General features: G+C 29.8%; 1 protein-coding gene across 1 annotated transcript in view; it reads right to left on the bottom strand.

The window, feature by feature from the left end:
• Positions 1-2,623: 2,623 nt before the first annotated feature.
• LOC111676011 (neuronal acetylcholine receptor subunit alpha-7) overlaps positions 2,624-17,167 on the bottom strand; it is a 257,859-nt gene continuing 243,315 nt past the window's right edge. The window contains exons 10-15 of the mRNA XM_046945936.1: positions 16,134-16,243; positions 14,971-15,125; positions 14,581-14,697; positions 8,044-8,188; positions 7,512-7,655; positions 2,624-7,310 (exon numbers count right to left, since the gene is read on the bottom strand). Of these exons, the coding sequence (XP_046801892.1) occupies positions 7,302-7,310; positions 7,512-7,655; positions 8,044-8,188; positions 14,581-14,697; positions 14,971-15,125; positions 16,134-16,243 (680 nt within the window). The 3' untranslated portion in view covers positions 2,624-7,301. The remainder of the gene's footprint in view (positions 7,311-7,511; positions 7,656-8,043; positions 8,189-14,580; positions 14,698-14,970; positions 15,126-16,133; positions 16,244-17,167) is intronic.

Genomic DNA, 17,167 nt, shown 5'->3' with positions numbered 1-17,167 from the left:
ATCCCATAGATTGCAAAGTGACAGTCAAAAAAGTCTATGTTTGATTTTTTAAGTTTCCACTATTTCGCTTACAAAGGGAACATTAAAGTGCCGATTATATTCACTTTCAGAAAGAGTACACATTGGCGAAAGACGAATTAGAGCCAACCAGGTGTTTATACGTTAATGGAAATCTCTCTCTTCTTCGGATACATTGATTTTTTGTCAAACTGCTGGGTAATGATCTGTTAAGTCTAGGGCGTCTGTGAATAGGTGAAGTAATCTGAGAAGCGAATCAACTTAATATGAGATTCATTTAATGAAAAATGTACTAGAAAACTTTTAACCCGAAACAGACGGAACATATCAATGTTGTTGGCAGTAAGAAAGGTCATTAGGCGCTGGATAGGCATATAAGTAAGTTTAGATGAATTTTATCACTTTTGCGGCAATCAAGAGAAGAAGAAAGAAAAGAGGACATGAAATCTCCTCCTTCTTTCCAACTACTGCTACACCCCAGTATAAACTAGTATACATTGGACGAGTGGTGTGGTCTTGTCAAAAAGAAGTCCTTAGAAACTCTACTTAACTGTTTGCGTGGTGTAAACTATCACTATCACCGTTAAGAGTCCACTGATTTTATTTCTAAATTGGAATCATTTAACCTATGAGATCAATATAGTTAGAAACGTTTAAGCCTCACATAACACCTATAAACTAAACAACATTCAACATTGTTCTAAAGTAGAATTACAATCCGATGCAAAATGATACGAGGACGGCTTATTATAGAAAATACCGGCGGAGGCTAAATTGACGGCTCACTTTAACTTTTTCTTCAGAAATTGACCATAGTACATTAAAAAATCTCTGTATAATAATCTAATATATATGTAAAAATCTCCATATAAGTTTTTTCTGAAATAGCTTTGCGATTTAAGCCCGTTTAAGCTTTTAAGCCGAAAAAAGTCGACGGCGCTTTGCTTACCAAATATTACCGTCGTCCAGCCGCCAACAAATTGAGCCGTCTCGGCCTGAATCTCTAAAGTCGTACGGCTCCAAATAGAAATAAGCAATTATCTAATAGTTGGTCACATTAATTCATATTTTTCAATTATCATATTTGATTTTAATTATTTAATACCTGTTAAGTAAGTAGGTATATAATGTATGTAATTATGTACTATTTGTAGTATGTTGCTATATTTTGTATTTGTATATAAAAAGTAAACAAGCATGTCAATGTGACATAAATAACTATTATTTACTTCATTTAATGATTTGTTTGTCTTGCCTTTAATTTTAATTAATTTCTTTTTAATTTATATGTTCAGCTGAAAATGTTTAATTTTTCAACTCTGTTTGTAATTTTTAAGCCTAAACGTTAAGGGAGGAAATTATAAAATCTACTTTTGTTTTTTGGTTTAAACTGGAATTTTCATTTTGTTTTAATTTTTCTGTTTTAACCTAAATTATATATTTAATTACGAATTATGCAATGTTAACTTTTTACTGTATATTTTCATCATAATTTGGGGGACTTAATTATTAATTAATATAATTTAATTTAACTATTTACTTGAATAATTGTTTTTTTTTTGGTTTTATTTATAACTACATAACTAGTATTTATTAATTTTATTTATAATAATTTAATAATAATTTGGCATTTATGTTTTTTATATATTCAATATTGTATTTTTTTTTTAATATTTGTCTTTTAAAAAATAGTTAACTTTATACTGTTTAGTCTTTTCAGACAATAATTTTCATATAGATTTTTGTTGTTGTTGTATTTTATTTTAAACTCGTTATATTTATTTAATTTTTTATAATATATATTTTTTTAACTTGATTTTAAAGTTGCTGTTTAATTTCTTCCTCTATTTTTTAATACTTGTTGCGTATTCAAGTTTTTATTCCTTTTAATTATTTATGTTTTCTTTAAATTTTGTACAAAATTTATTTGATTTTAATGCATATTCTATTTTGTTTTATCTTCAAATTGATCCTATCACAGCAACAAACATTTTTTGGTTTTTTATTTTCCAAATTAAATTTAAAACAAATTATATTATTTAATAATGTAGAAAATAATAAAATATTTTTTTGTATTAAGCTAATGATCAATTTAAGACTACAGTTTAGCCAATACACAAACCACAAACTATTTACAATATAACAGTGTTACTAAGTACTCAAAATATTACTAAGTATACAAAATATGTATCCAAAAATATTTAGTTCCCATTATTAAGAAGAAGTGAAGTTTTAAAAGATCAAACATCTGTTCAAGAGCTCTTTATTCTACTGAAAAACAAATATTTTTCGGAAACAGAAAACTCTCTGAGAAGCTTAAAAAAGCTCACTGAAGATCATCATTTTGACTCATTAAGAGAAAAAAAAAACTAAAAACGTTACATTGATAACACCTTCCGACACTCAAAATTAGATACGAATCGGATCATATACGTCTGAAACTATAAACTTAATAGAGAAAAACTGCTTTGTTAGTTTTTCGTTTCGTGATGCTGTGTCCTTTTTAAAGGACTTCAAAGTTTTAAGAAGTGTATTTTCCAAAAAATATTTTAAAATACTTCTACTGATCAAACTATGCTGATCAAAATAATACAAAACTCTTCTTGTTGGCTTGACAATATATTTAACATTGTTTAATTAGTAAAAGTATTTTAAACTATTTTTTAAAAAATATACTTTTTAAAATTTTTAAATCCTTTTGGAAGGACACAGGATCACGAAACGAAAAATTAAAGAAGCAAATTTCTTCCATTAAATTTGTAGAATCAGACGTATATCATCCGGTTCCTTGAGACACTGTGTCTATATAACATCGTCTTTAGACAAGTTTTAATGTCTAAAAATTCTGGTGCGCATTTGGGTTTTCATCCATCCACAACATATAAAAGACAGCTGGATCCCAGATAGTTATAGAGCTTTTTATTAACGTATACTGAACGTCTTGAAAAGAAGGATCAAAAACAGGCATCGGACAAATCTGATGAGATCCTTCAACAATTGCTTATAAGAAGCAATTCGGTCAAACGCAATTATATCAATGTATAATCATCGTATTGTTCGATTATCGCATAGAGGAAGAAGATCGTAGATAAAAAAACACAGTCAAGTGAAAAAGATCAGCGATCAGTAGAAATCTGTTGCTATACAAATGGTTCTAAACTTAGAAACAAAACGGAACTAGAGATCTATTTAAATAACTTGTACATCGATATCTAAAGCACTAGCGCTCAGGCGTAAGTATTCGAATATGTAAAATGAATTGGTTTGAAAACCAGAGTCCAATTAAAAAGATATTGACTATTAATGATCATCATATCTGAATTTTATTCCAAAGCTAAACACCAGGCCGCTAAACCCGAGAGCCAAAGTCTAAAGTTATACGATATTGTCCGATAAAGTTCATCATATCTGAATTTTATTCCAAAGTTAACCAGGCCAAGAATAACAACAAACAGAATGGACTTTAACATATTGTATGCAGTGAACGAACTACAAGAAACTATTTGCAGTCACAAAAGAAAAGCTTAAGAGATGCCTGAAGTTATTGACAGTAGAGTAATAGTAGGCATTAAAAAAGGGGTATTCTAAACAAGGAGAAACTTCTTGCTGAGGAATTTTCTAGAGTCTAAACAGAAGGTTTAATTTGATGTTCAGGAAACTTGAACAACCAGAAACTTATTGCTGAGGAACTATCTAGAGTCACAGGTTAAGATGAAACTTGACGTTCCTGAAACTCTAAACGTCAACAATGGATAATTGGAAAAATGCTTCTGGAGGAGTACGAAGTTATTGACAATATATTGGATAACATTTAAAATGCTGTTTAAGACTTTAAGGCAAAGGTGAATTATCTTTAAAATCGAGAATCAACGAATTATTCCAGAAACCTTCACAATAGTAGAGGCACCTAGTTTTAATAGCACCATTTAATCTGTTCAAATTCCATATTTATAGAGTTGCCATTGGTGGAATGTAAAATAGTACAGTAAATGCTTGTTAATGATAGCGACAAGAAGTCACGAATGTCGGAGTGCTTTACGTGAACACCTGCTTTGAAGGCCTTATTTCACGGTGATCTTTTTCATTCACTGGGTAGACTTGACAACGGCCCACCATCGCCACTGAATCCTACAATGAAGAACTAAGGTGGCAATTTTTGTACATAGATTGACCATTGCTGCCCCGTTGCTTAACTTCCGAGATGTAAACATCACTTCCGTTTACAATTACGCAGATGTGACGACAATTACGCAGATGTTGATTTGGTAACAACACCTAGAGAGATATTTTGTAGTCCGAAATACCCAAAAAAATGGATCAGGATCCCTCTTTCATGAATCGATAATGTGACAAAGGAAATAGGAATTCCAAAGTCAATAATTTCAATAATTGCCAAGACAAATAGTCGTGTAGCATGTGTCAATATATTGAGATGGCAACAGTACCGAGGAACTTCACCGAAGCGAAAAAGGCATACTAAATCATTACTAATCTCCAATATATGTATACTTTCTCATTCGTTAACCAATCCATCTTTATGATCATGAGAATCTTTATGATCTCATGATCATAAAGATGGGATGGCCTCTGTTGATTTGGTAACAACACCTAGAGACATATTTTGTAGTCCGAAATACCCAAAAGAATGGATCAGGATCCCTCTTTTATGAACCGATAATGTGACAAAGGAAATATGAATTCCAAAGTCAACAATTTCAATAATTGCCGAGACAAATTGTCGTTGAGATGTTAACAGCACCGAGGAACTTTCTCGAAACAAAAAAGGCATACTAAATCAGTACTAATCTCCAATATATGGATACTTTCTCAATCGTTCACAAATCCATCGCATCAGTTCCATTCTCATGATCATAAATATTAATCTACGGAATGACAGGCAACCACTGAATACCCCTGATAATTCCCCAGCACATGCCGGTGTCCCATAACGCGACCGACGTCCCAAAACCGATCAGGTACAGGTATCCAGCATATGCTGCTTTGTACACATACCTGTTCGTAGAGAGAATAATCCAACCCATTAGGTATAGGATATATCAGTCCCTAAACCAACATTCTCTCCCCGCAAATTTGGGTTTAAACAACAGCCTCTTCGTGGATCCCATAGGAACCTCAACTAATTGACCAGCCAGGACACCCGTAGTAACAGATTATGTGGTGCTCGGGTTCGACCTCTTTTCAATCTATGTAAGGACTAAGCTAGGCAGTAGACTGTAACCGAGTACCCTGGAATTGCAGTAACACCAAGATGGAGGTTTCACCAAGATAACAAGCCCCCGGGGGGAAGACAAGAAGTCAAAGCTCTTTTTTTAAACACCTGCCGTGTTGGCTTTTTTCACAGAGGTGCAATCACACGGTGAGTTTATTACACAACTCACAACCTGCCGCTTTGTGTATCTCACACGCAGGTGGAAACTTTTTGTATAAAGATCTGCCGGTCCGTAACGTAATCGTTAGATCGAAATACGAATTCATCAAATAAGCCTAGGACTTGTTCTTACTCAAAGAGTACATATAATAGTAAATTTGATGTGAAAAGAGTAAACCTTGAACATAATAAACTAAAATTCAATGCAAATACAAACAGTATGTTCAAGATTTTTTAAGAAACCTTATATCTAAGAGATTAAGCTTCATAGATTCAGGGCATAACACAAATTGGCAGATAAGGGGAATTATAATAAATACTTAGATTAGATAGATTTAAAGAATGAAATGATCGATCGCTTTTTTACCTTAGATATCACAAGGTATTTTCTATATACATCACTTCAATCTATTACTGATAAATCCATAGATAAATTATTCCTCATTTTAAAAGAAGAACTTCCATATATAATTAAAGGTTTTATATAATCATGTAATTTTTTTTTTGTTTAATCACTTACACATCTACCTGTCTCCATATTTCGTTTTAATTTTATTTCAATATAATGTAGTTTTTGTTTTCAATTTCATAAAATCATTAAGTTTTAATGATTTATAAATATATAATTTTTAAGGAGATGGTTAAGATTTCAGTGTTGGAAATTCGTAACCTATGGTAAAGAATTTTTATTTTATAAAAATATATTTTCAATATTTATTTTTCAATTGTTTTTAGTAAATTTTTTTACTTAATATGTTTTTATGTATGTAGTTAAATACAAAAATTACTCAAAGTCTGAAATAGTTTTTTCTTTTCTGAAAAAAAGAAAAAACTACTTCAGTTTCTGAGCTTAATGTCTGTGCTAAACATAAGCATAGACTTAACGAGATGTAGTAGTAAGAGATTCAGAAATTTCAAGATGGTTAGACACACAAAATAAAAACTAAAATAAAAATGTGTTTAAAAATTAAAATAATATATAATTTAAAAAAAAAATTGAGTAAAATAATAAGAAGAGAGAAGGTTTAGAAATGAGAATATTGGTAAGATTTTATGAGGGAAATTTTTCAGGAAATAACCGTTAACAAGTGTAACTTTTAATAGTCGAAATGTTTAAAATTTGTTTCCGCTTTTAAAGAAAAAAATCTACTAAAAATATGAGCTTTTTATTAAAGCTATTCCAACGATCTGTCTTTTTTGGGGAAGAACTAGTTTTATTTAAACAAGCTTAAAGCTTTTTAATTATAATTTTTATGAAAACTGTTAGCTTATAGCTTTTTTTAATTTTTGTAATTGTTTCTTAGTTTAATGTGTTTATGTTTACAAATTTCCGGTTTGTGTCTTCGCTAAACTAAATTTAAAATTTTGCATTTTAGGTTTTTCTCTTTATTCGGATATGATTTGAAGCTTTATTATTATTTCTTTTTGGAAGCTGCTTTTAAAATTAAAAAGTTTTACGCGTTTTTTTTTCTTAATTTGCATTTTTTTATATTTATATATTTGCTTGTATTTTTCTTGTTGTTTTCGGTATGTTTTTGCTAACCTAAGCTTAATTAAATTGTAATTAATTATTTTTTTAACGTTTAATTATTGCATTGTTGTTCTTCATTTTGTTGTTGTTCTTGTTGTTGTTGTTTTAATTAATATAATTTATAATTTTGTTTTCGTTGACCAGGCACATGTGCTTAAAATAAAAATGATTTGTTTTTCTTTTGGTTTCTTTGTAAAAATTCCAATGGCAAAACTTAGTATAAAACTTGTTGATATCAAGCGGATATATTGTTGTTGTTGTTTTTGTTGTACTACTACGTCTATTATTTAATTTGTTTAAATATTTTAGCAAAAGATCTCGTAACATATTCGCATAATAGAATATAAACCAATGTCCATAAAGTTATGGGAACTGTAAAAATGTTTAAGTAACAACATGAGTAAAAAAGATTTTTGATAGGAAATTAAACAACTACACAGAAATGTTAGGAAAATCAAAAAAAAAAAAAAAAAAAAATGAAAAACAAGAAAAAAATAATAAAAAAATAAAGTAAAATATAATTGCTTTGTATTTGGCATCATTTTGTTTTGTAGGAATTTGAAATACACTTACAATAAAATGAGGCGCTGAAAATAATACAGCCAATGTGGCAATTATGGTAAATAACGTAAAAACAATAAGGCACAAACGATCCACTACCATGGCAGCAAATTTCCAATCTCTTGTTACCTCACCAACTTCATCTTCTTTTTTTAACTTAAATTATTTGCAAAAAAAAAGGATTTACACATAACAGTATTTGTGTTAAAAAGTATATTTGTTAGATTATAAAAAACACCCATCAGTTGATATATAACCCAGCAAAATCTGTATTTCTATGCCTAAGTTTTCACTGGCTGTTTCAATATCTTCTCTGTCATATGAGAGTAATACGAATATTTAGTTCTTAAGCAAATTTTACTGGGTTATATCCCTTCACTCACTCATGCATTAGTAGTATATTAATACGACTTTATATGTCTATTTATATGTAAAATAAGTACCATACATATGTATGTAAAGTAAATATGTAAATATTTCCTAAAGTTTTTTTTTTTACTTATTTTAAATCTTAAACATTAAACATTTATATTCTTAAGCTTACCTGATCCGTTATCCATCTTAACTCTTTCAATATTAAAGCCAATTCATATTCAGCTGATGAACTTAGACAGGTGTGTGATATGGCTTCATGCATTCTAGTATCACCAACAGGACCAACAGGGCCAACACTACCATCGTCTCCTTGTCTGTAAGTTAAAAGTAATATGATTATATATGTATGTGTCGAAATACTTGGTATGTGTAGGTTAATAATATTTATAGTGGAACGTTTGTATATTAGGTTGGTAACGAATAGAATTTTTTGAAAATAAAAGTTTTGTTTTATTTCACAAAATTGTTGTCCAATCGCCAATATTTGGTTAGCTAGAACAAAGCTCAAAAAGGATATTATTATCCTTTTTCAGCATAAACAAAGCTTTAATATTTGTTGGAAATTTCAGTACCTAGTACCATATAAATGGAGCCAAACCTAATGCACATGCACACACAGATGTAGGATATAAATTTATGTATGACTTTATAAATATATGTAAGAGCTCTGCTAGGTGTGGGTGTCCACATTAACACTCTCCTGTTGAAATATGTGTTGCACGTGTTCAACATCAAATTCTAATGATACATGCGTGCGTTTTTTCCTTAAGTTTTTTTTGTTTGTTTACCTTGTAAAGGCAATATGGAGGAGTACATAGATAAATTAAGTTACTTAATGTTTAAGGAGAAAGTTACATTGTTTACAATATTAATAGCGTAATTGAAAACTTTTGATTGTGCTTTAAGTTTGTTAAAGTTTTAAATTGCTACAATTAACTTTTTATTAGGGTTCTATAATTGAAACGAAAATTCGACTTTTAGACTTTTCAAATTTCAGTGTTTTATTAATAGTCGACTTTCCGACTTGTCGATTTTTTTTCAACTTTTTTACTATTTTCAATTTTTTTCAACTTTTTTCGACAATTTTTTTTTTTACTTTTTTCGAGTTTTTCCGACTATTTTAGAGTTTTTGACATTTTTCACTTTTTAGAAATTTTAGACTATTTTTGACTTTTTTTACTATTCTCGAGTTTTCGACTTTTTTTCTTTTTTTTCGACTTTCATTGAATTTTCAACTTTTTAATGGACGATAGTCGAGTTATCGACTTTTTTGGAACAAAATAGTCGACTTCGACTTTTTCGACAATTCTCGCGTTTTCGACTTTCATTGAATTTTCAACTTTTTTCGACTTTTATTTACAAAGTCGACTTTTTTCATAGGCGATAGTCGAGTTATCGACTTTTTTGGAACAAAATACTCGACTTCGACTTTTTCGACAAAAAGTCGATTGTTCGATTATTCGAAAGTCGATTTATAGAAACCTACTTTCTATAAGCCCTCTACAGTTGGTATTCTCAATACATATAATATTATGCAGTAAATATTATGAAAAAAGTTGAGGTTAAATGATCTGGCACGTGATATCAGTTCTAATATTTTTTTAAATAATCGAGTAGAGACTGCGAATAGAGACATGATCGGTAGACCGAAATACGAATCTATCAAATAAACCAAGAACTTGCTCTTACTTACAGGAAACATACTGTGGCATAAAGAGTGTTAATCTAAACATACCCGGATAAGGAAAGAAAATTCAACAGTTCTCATTTATTCGACAAAATCGTAGAGATGGTAGAAGTCTGCATACCAACTTATTTTCAAAGCTTAGACTTTGTGAAATATCTGTAATATATTTGTAGCACCATTTTCTTCTGGAATGTCATAATACCAGGAAATCCCCGGGAGAATAAAAAAGGTACAAATGGTAGAAGTTCTACCATTTGTACCTTTTTTATTCTCCCGGGGATTTCCTGGTATTATGACATTCCAGAAGAAAATGGTGCTACCTTGTTGTTATAGTTTGAAATAGCCCAACATAGTACTTACAACAACTGAAAGCTTTTTGTTCAACGCGTAGCAGTTAGCAGAGTAAGATCCGAATATTAAAAAAATAAAAGCCGATAGATAGTTAAACCGTTTAACCGTTAAACCAACTTGTCCAAATGAGTATATGTGGCAACTTGGCACTGTAGCTACATCCCAGAATTCTTCACGATATGGAAATGATTATTTATAAAAATTTGCTTAAGGAAAGTATAAGGAGTGAGATCGAAAAATTCTTAACACACGTTTTTCATTACATTTTTCAACCAAAGTATTATTTGATTTTTTTTTGGTCAAGTTACCTTTGAAAAACATGTCAGTTATTATGTGTAATGTCAATTATATTAATTTTTTTGTTAATCTGATTAAAATGAGTGACCAGAAAAAAGTGCGTACTGAAATTATTAAATATTTTCAACTAAACCCAACTTGGTCTTACAAAAAGTTGGCCAAGCATACAAAGGTCTGCCGTCAAACTGTTTCCAATGTTATTAAACAGTACCGGGAGAACTTGTCAGTTGATAGAAAACCTGGTTCAGGTAGAAGGAATGGTCCACATGATGCTTCTAAAGCCAAAAAAATAGAACGCATTTTCAAAAGAGCTCCCAACACATCCGGTAGGAAAGCAGCTCGGTTAGCTCAGTGCTCGGACTATTTGGTACGAAAAGTTAAAGCTAATGCAGGTTTAAAAACATACAAGGCTCAAAAAGTTCCTGACAGGAACGCTGCTAAAAATTTAGAGGCCAAAAACAGAGCACGGAAATTGAAGTCAAGTTTTATAAAAAAATATTCTTGCTGCATAATGGATGACGAAACGTATGTTCTGGCAGATTTTTCGCAACTTCCAGGTCAAAAGTTTTATGTTGCTGATGCTCGAGGGAATGTTGAAGAAAAGTTTAGGACCCAAAAGCAGACAAAATTTCCCAGAAAGTTCTTGGTATGGCAAGCAATATGCAGTTGCGGCAAAAGAAGCCAATCATTTGTTACAACGGGCTCTATAAATACCGAAATTTACATCAAGGAATCTTTACAAAAAAGGCTGCTTCCATTCATAAGACTTCATAATGTGTCCACTTATTTTTGGCCTGACTTGGCATCCTGTCACTATGGTAAACATCAAGGAATCTTTACAAAAAAGGCTGCTTCCATTCATAAGACTTCATAATGTGTCCACTTATTTTTGGCCTGACTTGGCATCCTGTCACTATGGTAAACAAGCCCTTGAGTGGTACAAGAACAATAATGTGGTATTTGTACCAAGAGAGGCAAATCCTCCAAACTGCCCGGAGCTAAGGCCAGTGGAGAGATATTGGGCTCTTGTTAAAAGAGAATTGAAGAGTACAAAAAAGGTGTCCAAAAGTGTGGTAGATTTTAAACGGAGATGGACTACATGTTCGAGCAAAGTGACAGAAAGCACTATAAAAACGTTAATGGAAGGGTTTCCGAAAAGGGTTCAAAATTTCATCACTAGTGATTAAAACTATAAAAATATTTTTTTTTTGTAAATTGTAATAATAATTTGGATCAAATAAAAAAAAATAAAGCTGTAAGTTTAGTGGTTTCTTTTTTATAAACATATATGTATGTTAAGAATTTTTCGATCTCACTCCTTAATGGTTCCGTAAAGAAAAAAAAGTTGAGGGTATATAGGAAGCATTGTCTCAGTAACAATCCTATCTAATACTAGGTTATATGGTATTAGAGTGAAAAATTACGCAGCCAACTTATGTCGGATAGTCCATAGTACTTAGTATAATTAATAAAATATGAGTTTATTGAAAGCATTGTACTAGTAACAACTCAATCTCATACTTGGTTGCATGTATCGAGATTACTTCTAATCTTGCGTACGTGCGAAAAGTTCCGCTGGATTAAAAGCGAATACTTAAGTAGGCATCTATCTCACTAGCTTGAGGAGATGAAGATTAGTCCGTAAACTTTTGATTTTAATCACATATAGTTTTAAGGCTGACTGACAGTTTAAGTTTCCATAAAATAATATACGAATATCCTTTTTTGATCATATGGGATAATTAACATAAATCAAGTCTGCAGGTTTTCATGGACTTACTTTGAGAGTCTGCCTGTTCATTTATAGAGATTTAGATTTCTAAAAGATCGATATATTTGTCACTTCAAAAACTAAATAGTAAGACTGGATTTCAAGTTCTTAAATAAGTTATCAAGACTTGTAGTAGTTTTAACTATCATCCAACATCGTCGTGGCCACAGATACTTTCTCTTAGCAGTTTAAATATGTAATGTAGCAGCCCATATCCTTGATTCAGCAATGTGACAATATACTAGTTATAGTACAAGTATAGTACATATAAACTTTTGCAATGTACTACACTGTATCAGCTGTTATAAAGTGACTGATGGAAGCTTATAATGTTAAAATAAAATCCACACAGAGTTTAAAAAAGTTTTTAAATAAAAAAACTTTAAGAAAAAAGAAAAAACTTAGATAGAAATATACACCATGAAATGTAATCCCTAAAAAAGTCAATATGTACTAAAAAGTTAAACTATGTTTTGGAGAAGATTTTAAAGAAAATTTCTTAGAAATTAATTTTTGATACATGATTAATTTCACAAAGACACAGAGAATATCCTTTGATTTTCAAGATAAACTTTATGACTACTAACTCCTTCTCGAGTATTTGCAAAAGTCTCAAGTGAACAATTTTTTTAAGTTTAATGTTACATCCCTAACACGTATTCTACTTGTATATAAATTTTCCCCTTTTTTTATTTATTTTTCAATTTGCTGTCATTGTTATTAAATATTTGATTATGAATGAACGTTATTTTACGTGCCACCCACTCTCAAGTTGTTTCAAAAAGTTTCTCAATGTATGCTGCTTAAACAAGTGGTTATTATCAGGTACTTGAGTACAGGACAGGATATTACAACCCTACATACACATAAAAAAATCATCATATACAAGATGTTTTGCTACGAACATTGTTGAACAAGGTGTATTTTACATCACCATCATCATCAGTATCACATTATTATACTTGTCATTTGGTGCGTTTCTTGGAAGTTGTACAAAAACAAATTACGAATGAAAAATAAGAAAAAATTTACACAGTATATATATATAAAAATGTAAACGGATGTAAGTTGGCTGATATTATCATTACCTACTATTGCTTGCCAATTGATTATTGTGATTCCTGTGAAACTGTATTGCACTCGAGATTGCATTAAGTGAGTTTAAGGTAGAACACATAAATGACAGAGGGTCATTTTAAATGAAGGTAATGTTGCAGAAATAAGAATTACATGTTATGGTTTAAAGGGGGGTTTCATTTTGCAGTTTGTGTTATGCGATTTTCTGGTAATTTAAAAGCCCTTAAATAGATTTAGGGGAAATCATAGTGCGGAGTATTTAATTTAAAATCTATAGTCAATATACTCATTAATAGGTGGTTGTGACCATTCATATTTCTGTCAAAAATGATAATTATATGGAATGTATTTAGTCAATATCTTTGAAAATGAGATCTTTAGCGGAGGTAATAGTATTGATAGTCTGAAGGTTGCTTCAAATCTCACCTGAGGCACTAACTAACTAACTAACTAACTAACTAACTAACTAACTAACTAACTAACTAACTAACTAACTAACTAACTAACTAACTAACTAACTAAATATCTATCTAACTAACTAACTAACTAACTAACTAACTAACTAACTAAATAACTAACTAACTAACTAACTAACTAACTAACTAACTAACTAACTAAATATCTATCTAACTAACTAACTAACTAACTAACTAACTAACTAACTAACTAACTAACTAACTAACTAACTAACTAACTAACTAACTAACTAACTAACAAACTAACTAACTAACTAACTAACTAACTAACTAACAAACTATCTAACTAATTAACTAACTAACTAACAAACTAACTGACTAACTGACTAACTGACTAACTGACTAACTGACTAACTGACTAACTGACTAACTGACTAACTGACTAACTGACTAACTGACTAACTGACTAACTAACTAACTAACTAACTAACTAACTAACTAACTAACTAACTAACTAACTAACTAACTAACTAATTAACTAACTAATTAACTAACTAACTGACTTACTAACTAACTAACTAACTAACTAACTTACTAACTAACTAACTAACTAACTAACTAACTAACTAACTAACTAACTAACTAACTAACTAACTAACTAACTAACTAATTAACTAACTTACTAACTAACTAACTAACTAACTAACTAACTAACTAACTAACTAACTAACTAACTAATTAACTAACTAATTAACTGACTAACTGACTAACTGACTAACTGACTAACTGACTAACTGACTAACTGACTAACTGACTGACTAACTAACTAACTAATTAACTAACTAACTAACTAACTAACGTCTAACTCTTGATTGTAAACTTTTGATACAAAATATAAAATTATTTCATAAAAAATATAGAAGTGAGAAATAAGTCCTTACAATGTAATGAACGTGTTTACTGGTTAACGAACTAATTTTATGTACAACCAAACAATCTTTAATGGTCAATATCGTCACCATCTTCACTAACTCCATTTTTGATCCCTGATCACTCATATTTTTAAGCGTTTATTTGAGTAACGAGTTTCTCTTCTGATCAACTTACCTATACATGGTTCGATAATATGTGGGTTGATGCGGTAATGTAGCACTTGCACAGCGATGATTACAACGGAAATCGTCATCAATATCCAAAACATTGGCCAGCAAAGACTTGGAAGATCTAAGTATGCAGGAAAAACAAATAAGAAGGGAAAATACTCATTAAGAAATCATTTTAAAATGTATATTTTATTGCAAGAAAAAAATCCCTTGAGAGGAGCCCCACAACAAAACGAATTTGACAATTTTGACATTGACACTATAGCGCAGAGATATAAAATGTGATTTTTTTTGTATGAGACAAAGAGAACGCGTGATGGTTGGGATTTAGAGAGACATAGAGAAAGAGATAGAGCTAAAGAAATTCAAAAGTTGTAAATTATGTTTTAATTACCTTTCCTTTAATTCAACATTTTGTATGTGTTGCTTTTTGTCGCCATTATTCGAGGATGTCGATGATGAGGGAGGCGGTGGGCATTCATAGCCAACCTGTCCAGGTCTTTGCATGCGCAATATGCAAGGTAACCAATAAAGGAATATTACTCTTATCTGGTTGGTACATGATGGTTGGTTTTTGGTAATGATGATGGTATGAAAAACAATCAATTTTGGTTTTTTTTTGGGTTGTTGTTTGTTTTTATTGTTGATGTTTTAAAGAATTTAAGTTTTTTTTTTTGATTCATTCCGATTTAAAGTAAAGTGTTGTTGTTTTTTATTAATTATTGTTTTTAAATGATGGTAGTAGGATTTTTTTTAAGTTTTTTTGTTTAATTTACGAAATTAATTAAATAATTTATTTAATTGTGTTTTTTATTGAAGCAAAAGAAAAATTATATTTTAATCACAGTGGTCAGTAAAATTGTTGATGATTATTTGTTTTATTATTTTGAATAAAGTAGTAGTTGTTGTTAGAGTTGTAGCAGAGTTGTTTTAATTTGGTAGGAGTAGTAGTAGTAGTAGAGTAACAAGTTCAGTGAGAGAGTAGAGTTTATTTTGGAGAAAGATTTTGAAAAACGTTTTTAAATATTTAACGTTTTTTTTATATTATTGAGTTGCCAGTATTGATTTGATTTAAGAGAAAACATAAAAAATGTATAAAAAGAAAATTAATGTTTAATTTTTTTATAATAAAAATAAATTAATAAAAAATATTTAAAGTTTTTAAACTTTAATATAAACAAGTGTTTAAAGAAAATTTTTATTTTACAATTTTTTTCTTGGGTATTTTTTTCAGCATGCAATTAATCATTTCTGTTTTTTTTGCAAATATTTTTTAAGCAGTTTTTCATAAATTAATTAAGCTTGTGTTATTTTTATTATATATATATATGTATGTATAAAAATATGTATATAAAATATATTATTTGTTTTAAAAAATGTTTTTTTTATAAAAATATATATAAATATTTTAATATTTAGTGTAGGTGAGTGTTAAAGTTTATGTGTGTGTTTGTGTATTTGTTAATAATGTATAAGTATTTTGTTGTTATTATTTTTTAAGTTTATTTAAATAATTCTTTTTTTTCAGTTTGTTTGTTTTTTTAAAAATATTATTACCCATTCACTCATTTCATGCGTATCTGGATTTCTATGATGATAATTGAGGATAAGTATGGTTGACACAACTGATGAAGCCACCATAAACATAATGCAATTGAAATAAGTTCCTAGAAGGACACAAAAATGACACAAATATTGTACTTACAACGTTTGATTTGTAATATTTTTTTGTTTTTATTTTTGGTTTTATTAAAAACTTGGATTCTTTTTGTTAAGAAAAATCTTGTTAAACTTTAAAATCGTAGCTTTTTTTTTCTTTTAAAACAATTTGATTGTGTAAATTGAAAAGCTCAGTAGTTAAACTGAGGAGATGCGTTCCTTTTTATAACACACTGTACTGTGTTAATATTTATCTATAATTGTTACTTTCATTTAGCTTTTTAGTGTTGTAATTTAAAATTTTCTTGAAATTTATTAGAAATTATTTTAAATTATTTTAAAAATATTATTTACTTTAATAACTTTAAAATATAGATTTATTTACAAGTGTTAAGGATATTCAGTTCATTTATATAAAAAACGTTTCCTTCTCATGATGACATTTCAGACTTAGGCATAATCGTGTATAGATTTGGCTGTAGGGACTATAATGTAGTCCTATCTCTAGTCAAGTCTATATTCTCGTCTATGATTAGGACTATGGTCTCGTCTTTAGTCGAGACTGTAGTCGTCTCCATAGTCGATACTCTTGTCTTGCTTATAGTCGAAACGATTGTCTTGTTCACAGTCTAGGCTATAGTCGAAACTAAAGACTCTTCTCTATACTTAAAGCTATATTCATAGTCTAGATTATGGTTGGTTGATAAACGTTGTAGTTCACAGTCAAGTAAAGACAACGTTGTAACCGGACCACTCTAATCGTCAGATGTAGTATTTTATAGTTTTAGATCTAGCCTGTAGCATTGAGAAATCTCAAGATCCAGATATCTCATCAAGGTTAGATATGAAGTAACTGGTTAGATATGAATTTACAGCAGGGCATTCGCAGTGAAGAAGAAAGACCGATTCTTTCTTTTTCCTTTCTTTGCAAA

This window comes from Lucilia cuprina, chromosome 3 (assembly GCF_022045245.1).
Source record: "Lucilia cuprina isolate Lc7/37 chromosome 3, ASM2204524v1, whole genome shotgun sequence".
Taxonomy (NCBI): Eukaryota; Metazoa; Arthropoda; class Insecta; order Diptera; family Calliphoridae; genus Lucilia; species Lucilia cuprina.
The sequence above is the reverse complement of the archived record's forward strand: the minus strand, read 5'-3'. Positions and strand labels throughout refer to the sequence as shown.